Source organism: Cavia porcellus, unplaced genomic scaffold (genome assembly GCF_034190915.1).
Source record: "Cavia porcellus strain 051 isolate PalLab524CR breed Dunkin Hartley unplaced genomic scaffold, mCavPor4.1 scaffold_12, whole genome shotgun sequence".
In the NCBI taxonomy this organism is placed as follows: Eukaryota; Metazoa; Chordata; class Mammalia; order Rodentia; family Caviidae; genus Cavia; species Cavia porcellus.
Window position 1 is genome coordinate 54,950,022 of NW_026947495.1, and position 23,819 is coordinate 54,973,840.

The 23,819-nt window shown below is 32.4% G+C and overlaps 1 protein-coding gene across 1 annotated transcript in view; it reads right to left on the bottom strand.

The window, feature by feature from the left end:
• Nucleotides 1–23,819, bottom strand: part of Scn7a (sodium voltage-gated channel alpha subunit 7) — an 85,268-nt gene that overhangs the window by 28,105 nt on the left and 33,344 nt on the right. Inside the window, exons 8-14 of the mRNA XM_063259206.1 lie at nt 16,224–16,293; nt 13,434–13,575; nt 10,822–11,025; nt 5,965–6,061; nt 4,387–4,625; nt 3,189–3,362; nt 1,366–1,722 (exon numbers count right to left, since the gene is read on the bottom strand). Coding sequence (XP_063115276.1) covers nt 1,366–1,722; nt 3,189–3,362; nt 4,387–4,625; nt 5,965–6,061; nt 10,822–11,025; nt 13,434–13,575; nt 16,224–16,293 — 1,283 coding nt within the window. The remainder of the gene's footprint in view (nt 1–1,365; nt 1,723–3,188; nt 3,363–4,386; nt 4,626–5,964; nt 6,062–10,821; nt 11,026–13,433; nt 13,576–16,223; nt 16,294–23,819) is intronic.

The window sequence follows — 23,819 nt, forward strand, 5'->3', positions numbered from 1 at the left end:
TCTAAATTACAAGCCTAACACTTAGAAAGAACCTGTATTCATAGGGTTCCTCATCAAGTTTTTAAAATAATACTATGAGTTTACTATGAATAATACTTATTAAATTTTAAATAATCCTAAATAACAAACAAAAAACCTCATAGATGTTAGGTTGAAATTCCTACCTGATAAAGAGAAGAATCACTTATAGGCTGGCTGATAATACAGAAACACTACAAACTATGTAATGATTTTAGGTTCATTCCTCCTAATAAATGTAGTCAGACTTAAAGAACATACGTAATATGAACATTCTTAGTAAGTAGCAGAATTGGGAACTGAACTTAAAAAAAATCTGAATATTACATTTTGACACAATGTCAACCTGGTAAATGTATTATTTCTCAGATGAAAAGAAGACACAGAGGCCACAGATAAAGTTAGGTGTGGCCCACGATTCGTTTTTTAAGGTTCTCTTTTGAAAGGCAATTGCTCTTTACAATAGATATGCAAGAAGCAAATAGTCTGTATTTTTCTTTTATGAATAATTTTCTTTTCTAAATCATACCTTTTTCTTACAAGCAATTACAGCTATTTATTTGATTCATGTAGTACCAATTTACTTACTAGGCCATTTAAAAATGAAAGCTTAGGCAAAATGCCTTTTGGACCTATGGCTTATAACCTTTGTTGCACTCTTAAGTCAAATGAGAACTTTAAAAAGTTCTGATATCCAATCTACATCCACATATTAATAAAATTAAAATTGTTGGGAATGGATCTAAAAGATTGGCAATTTTTAAAATTTCTCCAGATAACTGCAATGTGCAGGGACAGCCTGTTACATTTAAGAGCTTTAAACATTTTTATGAGCATTTAAATCATCTGAGAATATTGTTGCAATGTAGATTATTCTTCTACAGGTCTGGAATAGGATCTGAGGGTCTACATTTCCGATGATCTCTCAGTGGACCTATAACACACGTGTGTTGCATTTTTCTTTAAAGACAAAATATATTAATGTATATTTTTTTATAAACTAAAATGTCAATCTTTAGGTTTCATTTGAATGTTAGCACTTTGCAATAAATAAATGGGTTTTGTGTTGCAGTTTGCCTCTCAGACTCTAAAAGGTTCACCATCATCATATGATGCCAATGCTACTTGGAGTAATAAGGTTATAAACTAGTACTACACATCTTGTATTAGACCAGCCACATTTTAACTGATCAGGGCCAGCAGAGCTACTGGTCTCAGGATTGTTCAGTCCCATTACTGGGCATCTGAGCTATAGATCACTGGACTTTATCAATCTACATCATGAAAATATCAAAGTATTCCTTACTAGTTATTTTGAAAAACAATATAAAATCACAGGATGCTTACCAACAAGTTTCCAATCAAAATGACCATCATGTAAAAACAAATGCATGATGATGGACCTGCCACTTCCATGCAGTCCCACAAAGTCTCTATCCATTCCCCACAAAGAATTCGGAACACAATCAGGTAGGAATGGAAGAAGTCATGCATGTGCCAGCGTGGAAGCCGACAATCCTTGTCTATGCGACAGACACATTCTTTGTAACTCTCACCAAACAGCCTCATGCCAAACACAGCAGAAAAGAAGACGAATGTGAAGAGCAGCAGGATAATGTCTCTCAAGGCCATTAATGAGTTACTAAGAGTCAGCATCAACTTCCTAAATGTTGGCCAATATTTCCCCAACTTGAAAATTCGTAACTAAAAGAACAGTGAAAACACATAAAAAGAAGCAAACAATAATAACAACAACAACAAAACAAGTCAATATTCATTATAATACACATTTAAAATTTTTATCAGCACTATACTTAAAAGTACACAGCCTTCAAAGCAACTTTCTGTATTAGGTATTAACACTAACCACTGAATATTTATTTCACATGAAAGTTTTAATAAAACTTACATATTATAAAACTTTGTTCAGTAAATCAATATCATCACTTCTAGTGATCAATTTGTCAATTATTAATCAATATTATACTCAAAATTATTAAAATTTTAATATCTGGTAAACAAGTATCCATTCTTTGATTTGCTTTTCATAATATATTGGTTATTTTTCCACATTGTGATATACTGGTGATAGTGAAAGAGTTTTTCTGGATACACTGAATTCCACTGAAAATTCTACTGAAAAATTTACATGCCAAAGACCAAGTACAATACTCCATGGTTAATATACACATTAGTTTTTTTTCACCAGGTATTTCATTTGTATTTAGATAGAACAAAACCATGTTAAAATTTTGGTTACTGTCTTACAGTATACATGCAGTCATCTGAAGCCCACATACAATTTTAATACATATTATACCTTCTTGACTTTCAAGTATATATAGTATTTGGCTTTTTGGGTTCAAGACTTTACATCTACCTCTGTAAAATTTAATCATCTTAGATCCAATCTACTACTATACATCAATATATTTTAATATTAGCTTTTGTTTTTGCTGCCCTTACTTATCCATAAATTTGATATCTATATCCTGTATATATTTTTCTTGTTCTTGTCTAAATTCATTGTCAAAGCTTTAAGGCAGGGTTCTGTAGAAGCTGCTGCCTAGGAAATAATCATTTGGATAAGTACAAACCTGCTTTATTTTTTCTGATTCTTGCTACATTCTTTCAATCTGTCATCAGAATGTGATAGTATGTTACTTACTGAATGCTTAACATGTTCACAAATACTGTTCTAACATACTTTTTCTTTATCTGGTTTTCTTATTCTCATTTTTTTTCCTTATTTGTAAACACATGGGATTCTGACCTAATAAATTTCATTGTAACATTGGATTTTTAAAATATGTTCTACTCCAACTTTAGACATATTTACTTATTTCTACTTTGCCATTCCACTTTCTGGCATTCTACTTCTAGAATTCTTCATTATCTTGCTTTTAAAATGACATTTAATTATGCTGATTCTTGCTTCTATAACTGCATATGAAATTTGCTGCATATATGGCACTGTTTACTTTAAAAGTTGGATCAAATAACAGCATTGGGAACAGCTTCCTTTCACTAGGTTCCTTACATATGGATCAGTTTATTGAATACTTCCACTTTTCAGGTGGGAAAATTTTACATTGCAAACATCTCGTTTTATGTTTGAGAAAACTGAGATAAACTGATAAAATAAAAATTACAACTTAGAGTCTACTTACTATTCTTAGTTGTCGAAAATCACCCAGTCCTGCAATATTTGCTAGATAAAATTCTGCCAAGCCAAATAACACAATTATGCTGTCAAAAATGTTCCATCCTACTTGGAAATATTGATATGGATGCATGGCAATTATTTTAAGAATCATTTCTGCTGTAAAAATTCCAATAAAAACCTAAATAAAAAACATGTTAATGACAATTATTCTAACACTCACATTAGAAATGACATACAAGAAACCATAACACTATGTCAACTTTTCACTCTCACTCTCCTCAAAACTCCTCTCAGATCTGGTTAGTTTTGAAGTCTGCATTATGACAAAAGAGACATGCCTTATATTTAACTATCTCATGTGAGACATCATATATGAAACATGTAACTATTTTAATAGATGTAATTCTTCCATAAAACAAACAAATATTTGAAAGTGAAAATCTTTCCATTTTTCTTTTGAGATAATTTTTCAACCTATGAACATTTTTGAATTTTTCAAACTATGAAAGAAAAATGCACATATACTATCCAGAGAAAAACAGTAAACCTATAGAAAACATGCTGATTTAGTATCTAGTAAATGCAGAGTACAAAACTTATTGATATCAGATTGATATTAGTTCTAAGCAACTAAAACAACAATAAAAGCTAAGAAATATAAATAATAATTCATTTGGTTTAATGTATTTGTTTTTAAACATATGGAAAAGGGCAGGTGAATCTTAAAAATACCTTGTCAAAATGATAATCTCAAATGTAAGGCAAACACAAACTAAATAGAGGGGGCTGGGAATTGGTTTAAGCAGGATTCGGGATTCAGAATTCAGATACGGGTGCCTCGTTTTCTGTCTGGCTACTCTGATCTATGGGACAATGTACAAAGACAGTGTACATTTGAGGAGGGACAGACAATACATAATTTACACTAAGTGTAACTGAAAAGCTTGATGACTCAGAATCTAAAATTTAAACCACAGAATTTTAAATGCCAGTTCCTAAACTACTTGATGATAAGAACATTTACAAATTGGGAGGGAGGACAGATAGGGAGAAGCATGAACTTGATGCTTTATCCAGCAATAATATAATCATATGCACTGGAGCACACTGAAGTTATGACACAAAATAATGAGAATAATAACAAATAATCCAATAATAATAACGAAATTTCACATGAAAACAATACACAATGAGAGTCTTACCATGTTTCCAAAGAAGAGAAGAGACCAGGTGTCTTCGCTCATTGGGTAATGCTCCAAGGCCAAAAAAAGTATGTTTAAAATTATACATATGATAAGGAAAAGATCGGTAAATGGGTCCATTATAATCCTATGGACAAAGTTTTTCAGTTTTTGCCAACAGGGAGAACAATCCCAGATCAAGAAAGTTTTTGCAATCTTATACCAACACAATGGGCATTTCTTCCTAGATTTTTTAAGTTCTGAAATGAGAAAAAAAGTTAAAAATTAGAAATTATTTTTCTTCTGACTAGTAGACAGTTTTGACTTTTGTATGTAAGGGGCAATGAGAATATTCTAACTTGGAATTATCAGATTAACAAATATAAATATGATAATAAGAAGAACAGTGGACTAAGTTTCCCATATTTTATTAGTGTTTCCTGATTAGATAAATGAAAATAAAGCAAATTATAAATTAGAAGAAAAGTATTAAATATGTCTCAAGAAAACAAAAATGGAATAGAGGTGATAATATGATTTACAATTTGTTATATTTATATGTTTTACAAATTGGTGCCTTTCCATATTAATCATAATAAAGAATTTAAGTTACATGTAAAAAAATGTAGAAAGACTAATAGAATGTAGAAAATGTAGAAAGACTAGTATGTTATACAATTTCCCTTTTAATATCATGGAGATCAGGGTCAAAGTCCCTTGTACAGTAAAAAATCTTAAAAATTAGGGACCAATACCCTACTGCTGACTAGAACCTTTACTGATAAAATAATCAATTAATATGTATCATTATCATATTAGTGAATATATATAAGAATCACAGCTTTTTTTGTACTGTAATATGCTGTTTTCCAGAGAGATGAACTGCTCATCTAGAGATGATCAGTATCATATGGAATTTTCCCAAGATTACTCTCAACTGAGCTCACTTTAATAGCAATAGGAAGTGACTACAAAACAATTCCAGTATGTGCTATTATTTATTTTCTGAAGTAATGATTAAGTATTGCTTCTTTATTTTTGTTTACATGTCTCTTCACTACAAATGCAACCATGTTAGGTCTTGTTTATGTACATACTTTTTTACTATTTTGATGTTTTATAATTAGTTTGTTGAAATATTTTGTAGTAAACAATAAAACACTATTATCTATGTGTTCATGATTCATTAAACACCTTTTTTCTTAATTTTCTTAAATACTTCTAAGCTATATAGTCTACCTGCATGATTTTTTTAATTGTTAGGAATCTCTCCCGAAATCAAAGGAAGGAGGACACACACTGTTCAAACTTATGTGATGCAAGAGTCAGCTAGGTAATCCAATTCCAAAATACTCCAGTGTTTTTAATGTTAAAGCAAAACTGTTGGTACAACTGTTAACACTTTTCAATGTGTAAGACATTTGCTTCTGAAGGTTTATTTATTATTTTAATATTAACATTTTATTTTAAAAATTTGGTGATAATCACCTAAATTCAGAAGAAAAAAAGGATTTCTTTAAAAGTGAGTCTTAGAAATATGGTACCTTCTCTTGAGTGTCTGATTTGTTTCATTTTGGTTTTTTATTTTGTTTTCTTTACCTTCATTATGTCCAGAAGTAGACTCTTCCAACATGTCCACAGAAGTGCTCAAAAAAGCTGGTGATCTTTTCTTCATTTCTATTTGTGTGCTTTTGTTCTGAAAATCAATTTGTACATATAATATTGGCTTCTACCTTTTAAAGGTCCTAGACCACAATTGTGAGAAAATAAAAACCTTCTTAAAAATACCGACTCTTACTTCCAGGAGTCTTTTTGAGTTCTATCATTTGACAATTTCTGCATTACTTGCAGTGTTAAACTGATTTAGGGTTATTTAAAAAAAAACATTATGACTTTTAGCCAATAAAATTTTATACTATGAGCTCAACAATAAAAGTGAAGATCAGTGAATGTTAGTGGTATTGCTTATATTTCAGAAAGAAATCATATCCAGGGCAAAATTATGGTAAAATATTCAATTTCAAGCATGATAATGAATAATATTTCCCTAGCACCTTAAGGTTTTTTTGTTAAGTGTACATTAAGTGTATATTTTAAAGTTATCCTGTGGAATCAAAATGATTTGCTTTTATGATAATAAAATAAGTTATAAAGAGCATGAGGTAATGGAATAGATTTTAAAAGGCTGCATTGGACAGAATATGTATGATACTATATTAAGAGAATAGGACATTTTGTTAGGAATAATTTCTTTGTTTCTCATGTCATTTGAGTAACTTTTAAAGCCATATTTTGCTTTGGATTTAACAGGGTTCAAAGGACTTAATGCATTATAAAGGAAGTCAAAAGTCCTAGGTTTTGATGTAGACATTACAAGTCCTACACAATCATCACAATCGCGAGAATAGCCAGAGATGTCTTCAGTATTGATGTGCAAAACTGCATTCATATTTGAACTTTATAAAGGATAAGGAAGAACCTAGCTAATACCATACTTTTTGCATTTATTTACCTGCAAACACCTGGTATGCTCATCTTGGGTTCAGACTTGCTTTCTGGAACTAGCCATTTTTTCTTCCTATTCCTCTGACTCCTTCTGCTCCCTGCCTTCAGCATGGGTTCCTCGGTACATCTCAGTCAAAACCTTTCTGACTGAGAAATCCTCTTCAAAGGTTCTTAATGCACACTTCTCTATTGTACTTGCCTCATTACATTGCATATTTTAAAAATGATCATATAGTGAGTCTTCTCATCTGTTTATTTTCAGCTCATTTATTTGAAACATTTTCTATCAAATCCTGATGCTATATAATTTCATATAAAGTGCTTTATAAAGCATATGTCAATACTACTGTCACATCAATGACATAAGTAATTTATTAATGCTCAGTTTTGTTTCATTTCTCAATATTTTTTCAGTACTGAGAACTCAATCCAGAGGTATCACACTGAGCTGTTTTGTCAGATTTTTGTATTTTTTATTTTGAGCCAGAGTCTTGTTAAGCAGTTTAAGTTGCCTCAGTTGGGTTCAAAGTGGCAATCCTCCTGCCTCGTCTTCAGGAGCTTCAGGAACACTACCACACTCAGCTTCACAAGGCTTTCAGATTTGCTTTGTTTCAATAAAACCACAAACAAGGTTACTCTTGCGTTTGGTTGGTATACCTACTAATCATATTCTGATTTTATTTTTTCTTGTATGATTTGTTAAAAATATTGGATGCCTTACGGAATTTTCCACATTCTCACTCTGGCAGATTGTGCTCTTTCAGTGTAATTTAATGTGTGCTTCTCTCTTATTGTCCCGAAAAAGCCAGCTATGATGGCAGGCTTACTAGGCTTAGATTTTGGCAAATATATAATTCATGTTGCTTTGTCTTGCCTACTCATAATATTTGGAGACACGTAAATTCTTGTCTCAGGTGTACAATTTTGTGTTTATGGCAATTTTATAGTATATCTGCCCATTAAACTATGAGCTTCAGGGACATAGGCAATGCATTTATATTTGTTAACGTTGTTAATCTTTTGTGTTTACTGTAATGTTCACTAATGTTTTGATTTATTAGATAAATGAACTGGAAGGATGTAAATTTATATGTGCCAAATATTTTTTAAGTACCTAGTTTCCTTCCTGAGCTTTTAGCAGTATTTAACTATACTTAGGAAAAGTTTCACCTGCAAACTGTGTAAATGATGGAATAATTCTGTTTTGCCATTTGCTTCTAGAACAAGTTAGGAAAGTGAACAGTGGAGCTTCCTTTAGAGTGGTGATTCAGCAGAGATCAAACCCACATCTGGAACACAAAAATGAGGACTGAATTTAAGAAGTCCCACGTGTGGGAGTGTACGTCTGTGATCCCAACACTTGGGAGGCTGAGGCAGAAGGGTTGCCAATTCAAGGTCTGCCTTGGGCTATATAGTGAGTTCAAAGCCAGCCTGAACTGTACAGTGAGACTCTGTCTCAAAAATGTATATATATTTGTCACAAAATCTAGTACTCAAAAACCATATGCTACTGTTATTATTATTATTTTAATTATGCCTAAATATAGTCAAAGACTTAAGAATTTGTGTTTGTGCAGTTCATCCATTTGTATAACTGTGTCACTGGTTCTTTGTAATCTTCTTTATAGGTGAATTAAAGTTGATAGGGAATAACTACAAAAATTTAATATTTGTTTTGTACAGTGGCTAGCTGTATGTTTGGTACATTGGAGATTAACACTCAATTTTCTATTAGGATTCAGGGATAATTTTTACATCTCAAAGGGCTATAACAGATATAATGAGAGAATATATGTAAATCATTTGACATTGAGTCAAGAATACAATAAGTAAACAATAAATGTCACATAGTATTAATTTTATAACATTATGAAATAATTTATATCTGCAATGTGAAATTATTCAAAGATAGGCTTTTCTATAAAAAATCAAGAGTCCTTAGTGTTGGCTGGTATATGTGATAGTTTTGGTATAAGCTATCTATAATATGAGATTTAATTCTCACAAATAACTTTATCAGTATATTTCATGTGCATAGCTATTATAAGTATTTCAATATGCTTTATATATGTTCCATTTGGGCTTCCAACAATCTGTGTTGAGTACTATAATTTTATAAATATTCTAAAATAAAAATTTGAATTTTACCAATGTTAATAGATATACAAATACCATAAATATATTACTATATAATAGTATATATTACTCTAAAATAGACTAAAGCCCACATTTAACTGACTGTAACATGGTGCTTTTAGCAAGTAGTACTATAGCTTTCCTATATTATAAGGATATTATGCATCTAAGCTATTTTCCTCTAATTCTAGCATTGGAATTGAAATTTAATTGGTCTTTAATCACATCAATAACTTTAAAAGTCCTTTAAATGTATTTTCCACCTTATAAATATGTGTGAAAAGGTTCAAATTTTTGTGAACATGCTTTTTATTCTCACTTCCCAAAAATCTCTACATGATGAAATGTTCTAGGGCTGTTCCAGGAAAAGAAATTCTTTATAACTGAAAGGGATTAATTAAAATCGAGAAATTTTATGGGATCCAAATAGCAAAGTGAAAGGAGATAATGCAAAATACTGAAATTCTTTCTAGGTCAGAGCTAATAAAGCATTTCATCTTGAAATAAGAGAACTATTATACTCTGGGAGACATTCGTGAGTAGCTCCAGTCCTTGAACTTCTGAAATGCCATTTGAGAACAAATTGCACATTCCAAAGACATTCAGTTAATCATTCAATTTTAAGGACCCTGACTCATTTTTGGAGACAGAAAGCTTTTGTAGGTTCTTTTTCTGTGACTCACACATGAGTGACAATAGTCTCCTTTTAAGCATTTTCTTCACACAGTGCCTAATTACTTCTTGTCCAGTGATACATGTGTTAGAACACAAGTATCAAGTCATGGCTAAGCCCCTATGTTGCACTCTTTAGGCGTCACTTTTTGGATGATAATTTAATAAAATGGTTATATGAAGAGTTATGATTGCTTTTTTTTTTTTTTCGTCAGAAGGGACTTTGGTATTAATAAACCTCTCAGCTAATGTTCCTAGTATTTTGGTTAGTGTTGGGCTCTGTGTTGATCCTTCACTTTTCCCTAACTTTTTTTTTTTTAATATAGTAGGATTCCCAAATACGGTTCTTTTCTAACGTCTGTCTTGTGTATCTGTCTAGATGATTTTTCCACCTACTAGTAAAATTGTGCAAGCAAGTTGAGAAAAGTTCCTTTATCATACAACACAATTCAGATTTTTAAAAATGATTTTATAAAACTTCCTTAGTGTTATTTGTCATTCTTTTTGGAATCACATAGTGAATACAATAGTCTAGTAATTTGTAAAAGCATTCAAGCATAACATTAAGGTATTTTAAATTATAGAAAAGCATTGACATTTTTATCAATTATGGATCTGATTGTGCTGTAGTTAAAATAATTCCCTATATATCATACATTGTGTATATCTCATTGAAGGAATTAGAAAATCAATTATATATATATATATATATATATATATATATATATATATATATTGCTATGATTTTCTATTTCATCCATTCTTTTGGAATTTTATCACTTTTAAATTAGGGAAGGTGCCACCATCATTTAGAATTCAACAAGAGACATTATCCACAGTTAATTTTGATGTGTTATCTGATTCAATTTTGAATTAATAAAGTATGCCTATATTAGGAGAAATTAATTCTAAACATAGTCATAGTTTATCAACAATGGCAATATAAATCTTGGGAATAAGTACATATTAAATATTTAAACATGTTGGTCATCATCACAGTGCATTACAGACTCCTGTTATTAGAATAACTTTTACCTAACCACGTGCCACACAGATATGAGCATCTATCAGAGGGCAATATATTCCAAGACCTGGAGACAGAACATCTAAACATACGATTTTAAGAAGCATAAAAAGTCATACCTCAGCTGCTCCATTTCCTTCTTGAAGTGCTTTTATAGTCTGTTGAAATGTTGCTTTAGTCTCAGTTTTTTCAGAAGCTGCCTTTTTTTCTTCTTCATAGGCCATAGAAAGTATGCCTATAAACAGACTTGCCATATAAAAAGCAAACCAAAAAGTGACAACAACAAAAAATAGCATGTAGATCTTCCCAGATGCATAAAGAATCTAAGGAAAGGAAGAATACAGAAAAAAGGGTAAAATAGTAGTTCCTATGTGTATTCTATTTCTTAAATGAAAATATTGTAATTTATTCATACTGATGTAACTAAAGTTGGTTTAAACATTGTCTTTATATAAAAATAAATGAGAATCAACTTTATATGTATATTTGGGGTATAAAATATATGCTACAAAACCAAGGATGGAATTAGGCTAATTAATTCATCAAATTAATTAAGGATGAGCATTTGACTTTTATAGCTTCATTATTGAAAGAATAATCCTCTGTTTCTTATTTTTCAACTTACATATTTACGTAAGTCGCTATGTTGCCCTACTTCCTAAGCTCAACTGATCCATCTGCCTCAGTCTTGTGAGCTGCTGGACCTAGGAGAACATGCCACTGTACCTAGATAAAGGTCACTGCCTTTTAATGAAGAAACTGACCAGTCGCAAACCAGAAAATTATTTTCTTTGCAACAGAATCTTTACATATTGAAAGCTGAGTGAAATCAGAGAATGTTGCCGAGAATATTCTCCTTTACATTGTTGAAAAATAACAGCAAAGAACAAAATCAGGCATATACAAACGAGGAGAAGTTGAGGAAAATTTATGAGCTTGTCACAGTACCTGCTTTGGTGTAAAATGTTTAGATAAATAAGATGTGATAATCATATGACCTATATGAGACAATTACAGAAAGCATATTAATAGACAAAAATTATAACTGAACATGAGAACCTTTTATTTCATAATAGTTAATTAATAGATTAGATCATTCAAAGCTTTAGAAAATTATAAGTGCATAATCTTATCCACTATTTATTTCCATCAATTGAAAATATGTGAAAAAATTCCAGAGGGTAAATGGGGACAATGTTAAATTATAAGCATCCATTGTATCAACACAAAATTATTATTTATGTAGAAAGTATGAGACCAGCGTAAGCCACTTAGTGAGACTCTATTCCAAAATAAATATAAGAAAGAGACTGGGGTTATAGTTCAGTAGTAGAGCATCTGTGGATTCTAGTCCATTATTGCAAAAAAAAAAATGAATGCTTACAATGTAACAGAAAATTTCAATATTCAATAAACATTTTAAGTTAACTTGGAGTTATCTGTTTTTATTTTTGTTTCTGCTTTGTTTTGTTAGTTTTCCATGGGACTGGGACTAGAAGCAAAGGCCTTAACATTGATCTACAAAAGTAACTCTTTTATATTTTTTATTTTGAGAAGCTAAATTGGCCAAGCTGATCTTGATCTAGAGATCCTTCTGCCTCAGCTTCCCAGAGTGCTGGGTGCAAGTGTAAGCTACCATGTCTGGCAGAGCATATTTGTTTTTTAAGTATTTTCAATAACCGCTGTATCACAGTAAATCAGTTTTTTATGTTGAGTTAATATTTTTACCACTGAACTAGCTCAAAATTCAGCCAATCAAAATAAGTATGGTATATTTATGTTTTATTTTAAAAAGAAAATTCTCTCCTTTAATTATAAATACTTTCAGATTTTAAAGCAACAATTTTATCTAGCATCTCTTGATATTAATTCTCCTGTTTTGAAAGTAACATTGTATATTCTAGTATGATACAACTTCTCATTGAAAAAATTTTATGAGTAGGAAAATTTATTGGAGAATAGGAATGGACAATAGGAATAAGAATAGCTACCAAGAAGCAGGAGGGGCTCCTAATGGGTTACCAAAGAACCCATCTCTCAAAGGAATTTTAGAGAGCAAAATTATGAGACAGGTACAATGTGAGTCAAAATTATGACCAATCAATAAGATTAACACACAGTTCCTTAGGTAATGCTAAATCTGTTCCTATTAGTATTGTGCAATTCTGAAAAACTACTACACACATAATTAGATATGAAGGCAGGCTCTCATAATTTTTGTGAATATAATTTGGTCTATCTAACCTACTGAACATCACAGCTTAAACAGAACACTGTGGAACACAAGTTGTTTCTCCTTGTGATCCTATGGTTCACTACTGTGGCTTAGTATGGAGAAAAGCCATAATAACATATAACACTAGTCCAAGAAAAGGATCAAAATTCGTATTTCATAGTATGTTTTCTGCTATTATTTGCATTTACATTATTACATATTACATTTTACATTTACAATATTACATATTACTGTGAAGATTAAAATTTGTAAGCAAAGTGATTGTAATTCAGAGACTGCTGACCTTGTAGAACTTTTTAAATGAATAAATGAGATACACAAAAGAAAAAAGCATGAGAACCTACACACAGTTTGATATTCAATAATTCTGCTTCTCTTTTTCCTAGCTTCAAATTCTTTCACATACACACTGTTAATACACTTTAGTACATTTGACTGGGGGAAAGGATGGCATGGTGACATTTTTAAGTGCAGAGCAAGTTCTTCCCTTCTTACCTGGTGATAAAGTGCTTCAGGATAATCCTGAGCCATTAATCGAAACAGGGCAAGGAAGGCCCACCCAAAATTGTCAAAATTTGAGGAGCCACGATCAGGGTTTTTGCCAGCTTTTACACACACATACCCTTCAGGACACTGACTAAAGACACAAAGAAAAGAAAAAAAGCACTGCTTAGGTGACTTTTAGCCAAATCAGAAACATGGATCATATGCTGTATATGAGCAACAGAAGGCTCCTCATTCCACAGGATAGAATTATTCTTCTGTCCAAAACTTTATAGTCTAAATAGTGCTAATCAGTTAGATTTTAGATTGATACACATGGATAATGTTAATTAAACTAAAATAAAAAAGAATCATTGAGATAGTTGTATTAAATCTTTTTACTTTTGCATTGATTTATGTTTTAATTGATGAATAAAAATTGCATATGTTTAGCATAATAGTCTTTCAAATATGTATACATTGTCAAATGGCTAACTTGAGTTAATATATTCATTACCTGACATGCTTTATTATTTATGAGATGAAAACATTTATCTTCTACTATCTTGACAATTTTACAAAAAAACATAAAGATTGTTACTCAGCATCACATTACTTTTTAAATTCAAAACTCAAAGTGAAAATACAATTGTAGGAAGATAGTACTGATAAAAATAAAACTGTAATAATTGAGACTTTAATTTTCAAATGATCTTATCTAAAACTCTTGGATTCCATTACTTATGGGTGACAAAACATTTACTACATTAATAATTAAGAAGCAGAACTAGCACTTGAAAAAGCAGATTAAATATTTATTTCCTTTCAGGGAGTCTTTGTCCTTTACCTAGAGAAGTTCAGGGTGGTTATGGCCTGTTATTACAGCAGTATACAAATAAATCATATTTCCCTCTACCCAAGCCCTTAGACCTTTCCCTCCTATCTTATGTTTGTTTTAGTAATGTCATGTGTTTTAGACATCTTTTAGTAGAATAAGCAGAGGTTTAAAAAAACACTTGGACTTTGAGGCTTGCTGAATGCTCATCTTCAGAATCTGAGTAAATGAGCTTTTGTTCTTATATTACAGTATTTATTTGTGGTGGGTACTTTATCATACAGCAATGTGTGATTGCTACAGGTGAATCCTTACATGATATTTTCTTTTTGTCTTGAAATATATCATTATTTTCTGAAGATTCATAGCACGATACTTTTGAAATGCATTTCAGGTCATATTTGAATTGGGGATGCAGATAAAAAGACTTAGTTGCAACAGGATATTACGCAAAGAGGTAGGTTCACAAACTGGATAAGGGAAAAATTGGAATCCCACCAGAAACTGGACAAAAAGATATGCCAAGCAAGTGATAAGATACAAATGTACATTTCATGCTTCTTCCTTGATGTAACTTTTGTCAATCTGAGCTTGTCTGTAAAAGTTAGCTGAGCTTATGAATGGATTTTGAATCATACCAGCTAAGCAAAGCAATGTAGGGAGCTATGTTTTAAGGCTGATAATGGCGAGAAGTACCATTTCTAGTTATTTATTTGCTTTGCTGAAATTATAACAGTAAATATGAAAGTTTTATTTTTTTCACTGAATAATTATTTATAGGTAGTGCTTTAAAGAATAATTTTTATTAATGTAAATTATATCTATCATAGACATAAATGTCATAAATAAATGAAATAATGGCATGTCTTTAATTTCTCTTCTATAAAAGAGAGTAAATTTATATTGTCTTTTTTTGTAATTCTTTTTTTTTTTTTTGGTCTTTTTTTCATTTTATCAGTACCAGGGATCGAACTTACGACTGCCTGCTTGCAAGGCAGGTGCTTATGCCGCTGAGCTAAATCCTCAGCCCCTTCTTTGTAATTCTTACAAGTGCAGGGACACACAAAAAGCAGATAGTCAGATACTTGCTGAAGTCCCAGCTCTTAGATTTGGCCTTAAACCAATTATTTTGTAAGGCAGTATTTGGTTTTTCTCTGAATCTGAATTAATATAATCCTGTATTACAACAGTGGTAACCCCAGCACTCGGGAGGCTGAGGAAGAAGGATCCTAGCAGGAACGCCTAATGAGTTCAAGGTCAGCCTGGCCTACAAAGTGAGCTCAAGGCCAGTCTGAACTGCATAGCATGATCCCGTCTCAAAAAGACGGGGGAAAAAAATGCTATTCATTATTGCAGACTTCAGCGCCAGGCTAAACTCATATGTTTCAATTCTGAACCCTGAGGTAATAAATTAGGAGATGGAGTTCTGGGGAAGTGATTATATCAGGATGCAAGGCCTCATGAATGTCCTTACAAATGAGATTGAAGGGAGACTCCGTAGCTCTTCTGCCTTTTAAGAACATAGCAAGAAGGCACCATCTCTGAGCCAAATGCAGGCTCTCACCAGATAGCAAATTTGCTGGCACCTTGTTCTGAACTTGAGCCTCTTACACTGGGAGAAATAAATTTTTGTTGTGTATGAGTCAAACTCTATGTTATTTTATTGCATTATCCATAAATGGACTAGAATAACTTCTCTGAATTTTTCTAAGATGCACTTGTTGGTCTTTTTCATTTTTCTTTTTTTGGTACCTGTAACTGAACCTAAGGCCTCATGCTCACTAGGCAGGAGCCCTACTGTTGGGCTACACCCTTAGCTCTCAGCATGGTATTGATAATAAAATGAGACAAAAATGATAGAAGTGATTGAGAATCCAGTACTAAAAGTAATAATCATTCAACAATAATCATTCAATACTATTGATGAATGACTCTAACTGGTACAAGAAAACATTAGTACTATTTACCTTGCATCGGTTCTGTTTCCACAAAGTAGAGCATCTTCTTCTCCTTCCAAATAATAAAAGCTTTCTGTTTCTGAAAAATAGGAAAAAAATCATGATCTATATCTAATCTTGAGTTAGCAGCATACAGGGAGTTCATTTTGATTTGTGTAGAAGATTAGCATTTCTGCACAGCTGAGAAGGATCGAATAACTTGGCCTTTTTAACCTACCATCTCTGCACAAGGCAAGGGGCCTTTGGGAATATGGAAGCTTTGGTGCCCTGGATGTGACAAGGCTGAGCAAAGAAAGATGAATGTCTCTTCCAATTTGAGAGTTCAGAAAAATGCTTGAAATAGCAAGGTTTGGCCTGATCTTAGAAGCAAAAATTCTAAAAACTGAAGGATGAAGACAATATTTTCCAATATCTTCATACTCATCTACTTGACAAAGAGCAGATTTACCTACTGAGCATGCAATGTTAGCTATTTTATTCAATGTCACTTAATTTCAATTACAACTGTGTTGGTATAGTCACAGTCCACAACATTTGTCCTGCCATCCTGATCTTCTATAAATGAAGTGTTAATTAAACATAAACAATGTATTTATAGAAAATCAGGTACTATGGTATTTTGCTCTGAATATAAACTACAGAGTCCAAACCCATAAAATTATACAGCTATTTAAATATATACTTATATTTTTATATAATTGAATTTCAATTTTGTCACCTAAATTATTTAACTTTTATTTGTCACCTAAAATTATTTAACATGACTTTTAAAACCACAAATAGTTAAGTATCTTTGTCCAAGTTTTTAGAATGACAGTCAAAACCCCAATGAAAGTGACATAGTAGCACGGGATGACACCAAGTTTGCAACAGATAGTGTGGCAGTGCAGGGAAAAACACAGGGACAACAAAAAAGTGGATGCAGTAGCAAGACTGTGAGACACTGTTTCCTGAGAGGTCAGATCCAGTGGTTGGTGAGCGAGGTGAACTGATGCTGTGCTCTGGCCACAGACATGTGGAACAGAAGGGGTAGGTGGAGCCACCACTTTATTTCGAAGGATTTCAATTGAACCCCAGCAGCAGAGCCATTCAGGTCACTTCACTGCCAACATCCTGGAATGGAATGAGGAAAGAGCCATGCCATCACAGTAGAATGCTGGCAGTTAGAAAGCAGGTGAGAGGGCAGGATTCTGCTGAGAGGTAGGAGGTGGGACCAGCCAGGCTTCACTCCAGAATCAGTCAGAAGCCAGACTTAGCTTAAAATACAAAGGCCTGGAATTACCCTCAAGGTCTGTGGCCAGCAGTACAGCACTGGCCCAGTGGCAGAAGCAGGAAAGCAGTCATGACCTATGGTAGGACAGGGGCACTCTCCCTGTCCTATGACTAACGTAGATGAGAAGTCACTGGTGTGGAACAGAGGCAGCTGTGCAAGGCCCAGAAAGAGCCAACTGCATACTTCAATATTCTTTCACTTTCTGTTTCAGCCTTTTTCTCCTGTACTCTTCAGTTTCCCAAAACTTGGATGAATATCCTTTGTTCTTTGCCCTTGCTTGTACTATGGTTTCTCTTCATTAATCTCTCTATTTTGTCACCTATGCCTCTTACATCCCCTCTACACAGCATAAAATCACTGTACAAAGGAGGAACTCATCACATGCAAGTTCCTGGTATATGCTGGATTTTGTCATATAACTGCAGACCTTGGTCTTATGACTAAAGGTGCTGAATTAGTAATTACCACAGTTTGTCAATTGTTAGGCTGAGCCTGATGCTATTGGTACTGCTACCTGTATTATTTAAGCTAGGATGTCATATGTGTTGCAATCAGTTTTTCTCCCCTGAATGGCAACACTGATTTACCAAAGTCACAACCATCACTATAGTCAGTGGCAAAAGGCTGAGTGCTGAACCAAATAGACAGCAACTTCTTATCATTGATAAATTTGGAAGGTAGTTTCTTGGGATAACACAAAGACCAAGAACCACCTATATCTAGAAGACATCTCTGAGGAACAGACATTTCCTGGGGAAGCACTGATACTGGTGATAAAGCTATCTATTTACCATAAGAAATTTACCAGCATCAACATGGAAAATAAAATAAAATAAAATAAAAGATAGAAAATTTTAAAAAAAATGACAAGATGCAGAAGCAAAATGCAACTTCAGAACTCCAGACAACAAGTCCAGAACACGAGATTGAGGAAATCAGAAGCCACCAACTGAAACTTTCTGAAATGATAGCAGCAGAAATCAAAAAACAAATGGATGAAGTCACAGAAAAACGAATCTCTTAGATTAAAAAAGAAATGAACAAAATGAAAGACTCAACAAGTCTTGAATAAGTACAAACAAAAAAATAAAGGAATTTAGGAAAATGATGGAAACCACATATATGCGCCATAGGAAAGAAACAGAATCCAGGACAGAACCCAACAGATATCTAGATTTAAAAAATCCCATTGAAAGCATATACAACAGAATGAATGGATGTAAGGATAGAATATCAGATCTATAAGACAGAATTGTGCTTAGTGATCATATCAATATCAAAGAAAGATATTTAAAAACAGCAAGGTGCCATGAAAAATCAATCTAACAGCTGCAAATTGAAGCAAAAAAGAACAACATAAGATTGATCAGAGTTAATAAGAAAGCTAACAATAGCACAAATGCCATACAAATCCTCTTCACAGAAGTAACGGTAGAAAAATTCCCAAACATAGATAAAGAATTTGGCATTCAAATCAGTGAAGCAGATAGAACTCCAAAGAGCCATGATCAAATCAAATCTATACCAAGGCATATAATAATCAAGATTCAAGAAATTCAGCACAAGAAGGGACTATTTAAAAAATTTAAAGAAAAGAAACAAATCACCTTTAAAGGAAAGCCCATCAGAATGACAGCAGAGTCTTGACATAAACCTTCAAGCCAATAAGAGCTTAAAGTATTTCAACCCTAAAAAAAACAAAAAAAACAAAAAACACTCTCCAACGCAAATTGACATACTTTGATATTTTAGAAAGAGATAATAAGGATCACATTTCCAAAAACACCAACAGAAAAAAAGCCACCAAGAAGGGAAAATAATTAAATAGAGGGGCAAGATAAGACACCAACAACATATGAGAAGGATGTCAGTACATGTTGGTTATAAGCATTAATGCAAATGATCTCAAATTACAAATCAAAAGAAACAGAATAGAAGAATGGATCAAGAAACAAGGTCCAATAATATGATACACACAAAGAACAAATTTAACTCAAAAAAATTCATAGGCTGAAGATCAAAGGACAGAAGAAAATATTCCATGTGAAAGGAACCTGGAAAATAAGCAAGAATCACCTACCATTTTTGCAGACAGTGCAAACTTTAACTCAAGATTGATCAAAAGAGACAAAGAAGGTTATTACATACTTTTTAAGGGAATAATCCAAAAGGAAGTGATAATAATCGTAAATATATATGTACCAAATACCAGCAAACCCAGTTTTTACTTTTTAAATTTTATTTATTTATTTATTTATTTATTTATTTATTTTGACCAGGGTTTGAACTCACAACCTCACACTTACCAGGCAACTGCTAAGACCACTAAGCTAAATTCCTGGTTCAAGCACATCCAATTATATAATACAAATATCAAAAGTTGTGAAAAAATCAAATGAACACTAGAACACATGTAATGGGAGACCTTAAAAGCTGACACAAATAGATAAACAAACTAGATAAATGTCAACCAAGAAATATCAGAACTAAACCAAATCTGTGAACAAAGAGACTTACTAGACATCTACAGAGTTCTACCCCACAATGTAAGAATACACATTCTTCTCAGCTGACATGGTATGTCCTCCAATATAGAACACATACTACCCTAGCCCATACGACATGCTTAAGTAAATGCAAAGTAACTGAAATTATAGTACAAATATTATCTGGCCATTGTGCAATGAAAATGGAAATCAACAACAAAAAACCCTCCAAAATTACATAAATACTTGAAAATTAAATAATATCCTTATAAACAACCAATAGGACTTAGCTTACATTAAAGAAGAAATTAAACAATATCCATTTTTGATAATGTTGATATACTGAAATTTATGTGAAGCAATAAAAGCAGCTCTACGAGAGAAATTTATAGTGTGGAATTCTCACATCAGAAAAACAGAATGCACTCAAATAAACAATCTATTGTTAAACTTCAAACTTCTAGAAAAAAGAAGAACACATCAAACCCAAAGCTCATTTGAGGGAGGAAACTATAAAGATCAGAGCAGAAATTAATACATTACAGACAAATGCATAATAAAGAATCAATGGATCAAATGGTGACTCCTTTGAAAGATTAAATAATATTGATAAGTCCTTATCCCATCTTAATCAAAATCAGCAAAGTAAAGACACATATCCATGCAATTAGGAATGATAACAGTGAAATCACAATGGATCCTGTGGAAAACTAGAAGATCATCAATAACTACTTCATGAACCTGTACTCTAGTAAGATGGAAAATACAGAATAAATGGTCTGGTACCTAGATAGATATTCACCAAAACTGAATCAAGAAAATATAAAAATTCTAAGTAAGCCTATATCTGTCAATGAAACTGAAGTTGTAATTAAAAACCTAACAACAAAACCCCAGGTTCTGATAAATTCACTGCTAAGTTTTTCAGGAAATTTAGAAAGGATATGATTCCATTACTGCTGGCACTCTTTAATGAAACTTAAAGGGCAGCATTAATCCCAAAATCATTTCTGGAAGAAAGCATTACCCTGATACCAAGAACAAAGAAGGACCCAATCAAACAAACAAACAAATTAAAGTCCAATCTCCCTAATGAACATAGATGTAAAAATCCTCAATAGATGAGGATTAGAATGGCAAATAGAATGCAGCAAATCATCAAGAAGACTATATACCACCGCAAGAGGATTCATTCACTGAATGCAGGGATAGTTCAACATATGCAAATCAATAAACGCAGCACACCATAGCAGCAGAGCCAAAGAGCAAAACCGTAGTGTCATCTCAATAGATGCGAAAAAAGCATTTGATAAAGTTCAAGAGAAAAACAAAAAAAACTTGCAGAAAATTGCACTAAATGGTCTTTATCTCAATTTGTTAAAAGCCAATATGAAAAGGCAACAGCCAGCATGATCAAAAACTGAAATCTTTCACACTAAAATCAGGAACAAGATGTTCAGTATTACTACACCTATTCAATATACCTTTAAAAACATTAGCCAGAACAATTAGACAAGAAAAAGAAACAAAAGGAATAAGAACTGGATAGGAAGAAAGTAAGTGATCTTTATTTGTAGATGACATGTTTCTCTACAAAGCAGACCCCCCAAAACTTGTAGATTTCATAATCAAATTCAGAAGCATAACTGGATATAAAATCAACACTCAAAAACTCAATGCCATTTCTGTGTACAACAAATTCACTGAGAGGGAAATTATGGAAAGTATACCTTTCACAATAGCATTGCAAAAAATGAAATATTTAGGAATTAATCTAATAAAGGAAGAGGAAGATCTATACATTGAAAATTATAATTCTGAAAAGGAGATTGAAGAGGATATCAGAAAATGGAAAAATATTCCTTGCTCTGTGGTAGAAAAAATCTACATAGTGAAAATGCCCATACTTCCCAAAATTGCTATAAAAATTTAATACAATTCCAATCAAAATACTGTATCTCACAGAACTACAAAAATATTCCTAAAAATTGGGGGGGTGGCAGAAGGGATCTAGAATAGCAAAAATAATCCTAGGCAACAAAGATAAGGCAGGGGGCATTACAATCCCTGACTTGAAACTATACTACAAAGCTACTGTGATAAAAACAGCATGATTTTGGCAAAAATAAACAGACCTGAGGTTTCATGGAACAGATTAGAAGATGCAGAAACAGCTTCAAACACAATCACCCTATAGTTAACCAAGTGGTCAAACACATTCACTCGAAAAAAGATACAGAAATATTCAATCTGCTGGAAGACAAAATAGGTAGAACTCTTAAAGACTTAAGTGTAGTCTATGAATTCATTAACAAAACCCTGATCCAACAGTAAATACTACAAAAAATCAGCAACTGGAATCTCACGCCATCAAAAATCTTGTGAATAGCAAAAGAAATCACAAAGAGTGAAAAGACAACCAACAGATTGGGGGAAAAAAATCTTAGTTTCTCTGGTGTTGAGAGACTGAAAGAGTAAATAGGACCAAAATGTACAATATATATTAAGAAATGGTTCAAATAAAATGAGGAACTATGGGGGGAAGGTAAGAGAGAAAGAGATGAAAGATATAAAATGGAAAAAAGCTTTTGTAAATAAGGAAGGTAAAGTGGGTTGAAAGGGGAAGAGGATTGGGAAAAAGAAAATAATATTATGTCATAAAAAGGTATAAATTTCCATTATGAATATGATCACTATTTATATATGCATGTATATAACCAATAATCTTAACAAAAAAGATGACATGTGTTCTACTTGCAAGAATATTACCGTAGGTTAACAATGTCATACAAATAATATTTTTGGAAATTCTTGAAATGTAATTTGAGGAAATGTAATAACTAGACTAGGGCAAGATTTAAAGTGCTAATCTGTATAAACAAATAATTTTTAATATACTATCATACTTCAACAAAGATGAGAAGAATTTCGGCTCTAGTTCCTTACAAATAACTAGTAGAGTCTCTAGTATACTCAGATTACTAGCACATATTTGTTACAGTATTAGAGAAACCAAAAAGATGCCAGCGAGAATGCAAGATTTAATGTCTGTCTCCTTTTATCCTTATCACCAGGGCAAAAACATAGGCATGTTATATACACATAGATAAGTAATTCTGTATCATTCATGTCATAAACCAGAAGTCAAATACTGTATTATTTTAGAACTTATTGTATGCAAAATGGAAATAAAATTATAATAGACATACTGCAAGGATTTATTAACATACAATATTGGGTTTTTCCTAAATATTTTTCTCAATATTTTCAGAAAAACGGTGATAATTTTAAGGAGAAAGACAATTTCAATATGGACATGGAGTCTAGGGCTGGGGATTTAGCTCAGTGGTGTAGGCACCTCCTGGAAAGCACAAAGTTATGAGTTCAGTCTCTGGCACACACACACACACACACACACACACACACACACACACACACACACAGAACATGTGGTCTAAATGACAGGACTAGACTGATTTAAGGAAGGCTGAACTTGGTTGTAGTCATAGTTTTGCTGCCTAGAAGTTATAATATCTTGAAGCTTTTACTTAACATCTTTCCATTCCCATCTCATTCCTGGCAACAAGGTAAGGAATATCAGTGACTCTTCTGAAAAATTATGATGAAGATATGAGGAAAGACATGAGAATGACTTATGTACAAAAATTAAGCAACGTTAATTCTGTGTTATTTTTATGTTCAAAATACATTTATTAATAGAGGTTGAACTCAAGCATTTTAGGCACACAGCTGTTTTTGAAACCTAACAGTAGTAAAAAATTCTGTAATGCAGGTCATATTTTGACATTTAACTCATCTCAAAAATTTTAATGAGTAAATTTACAT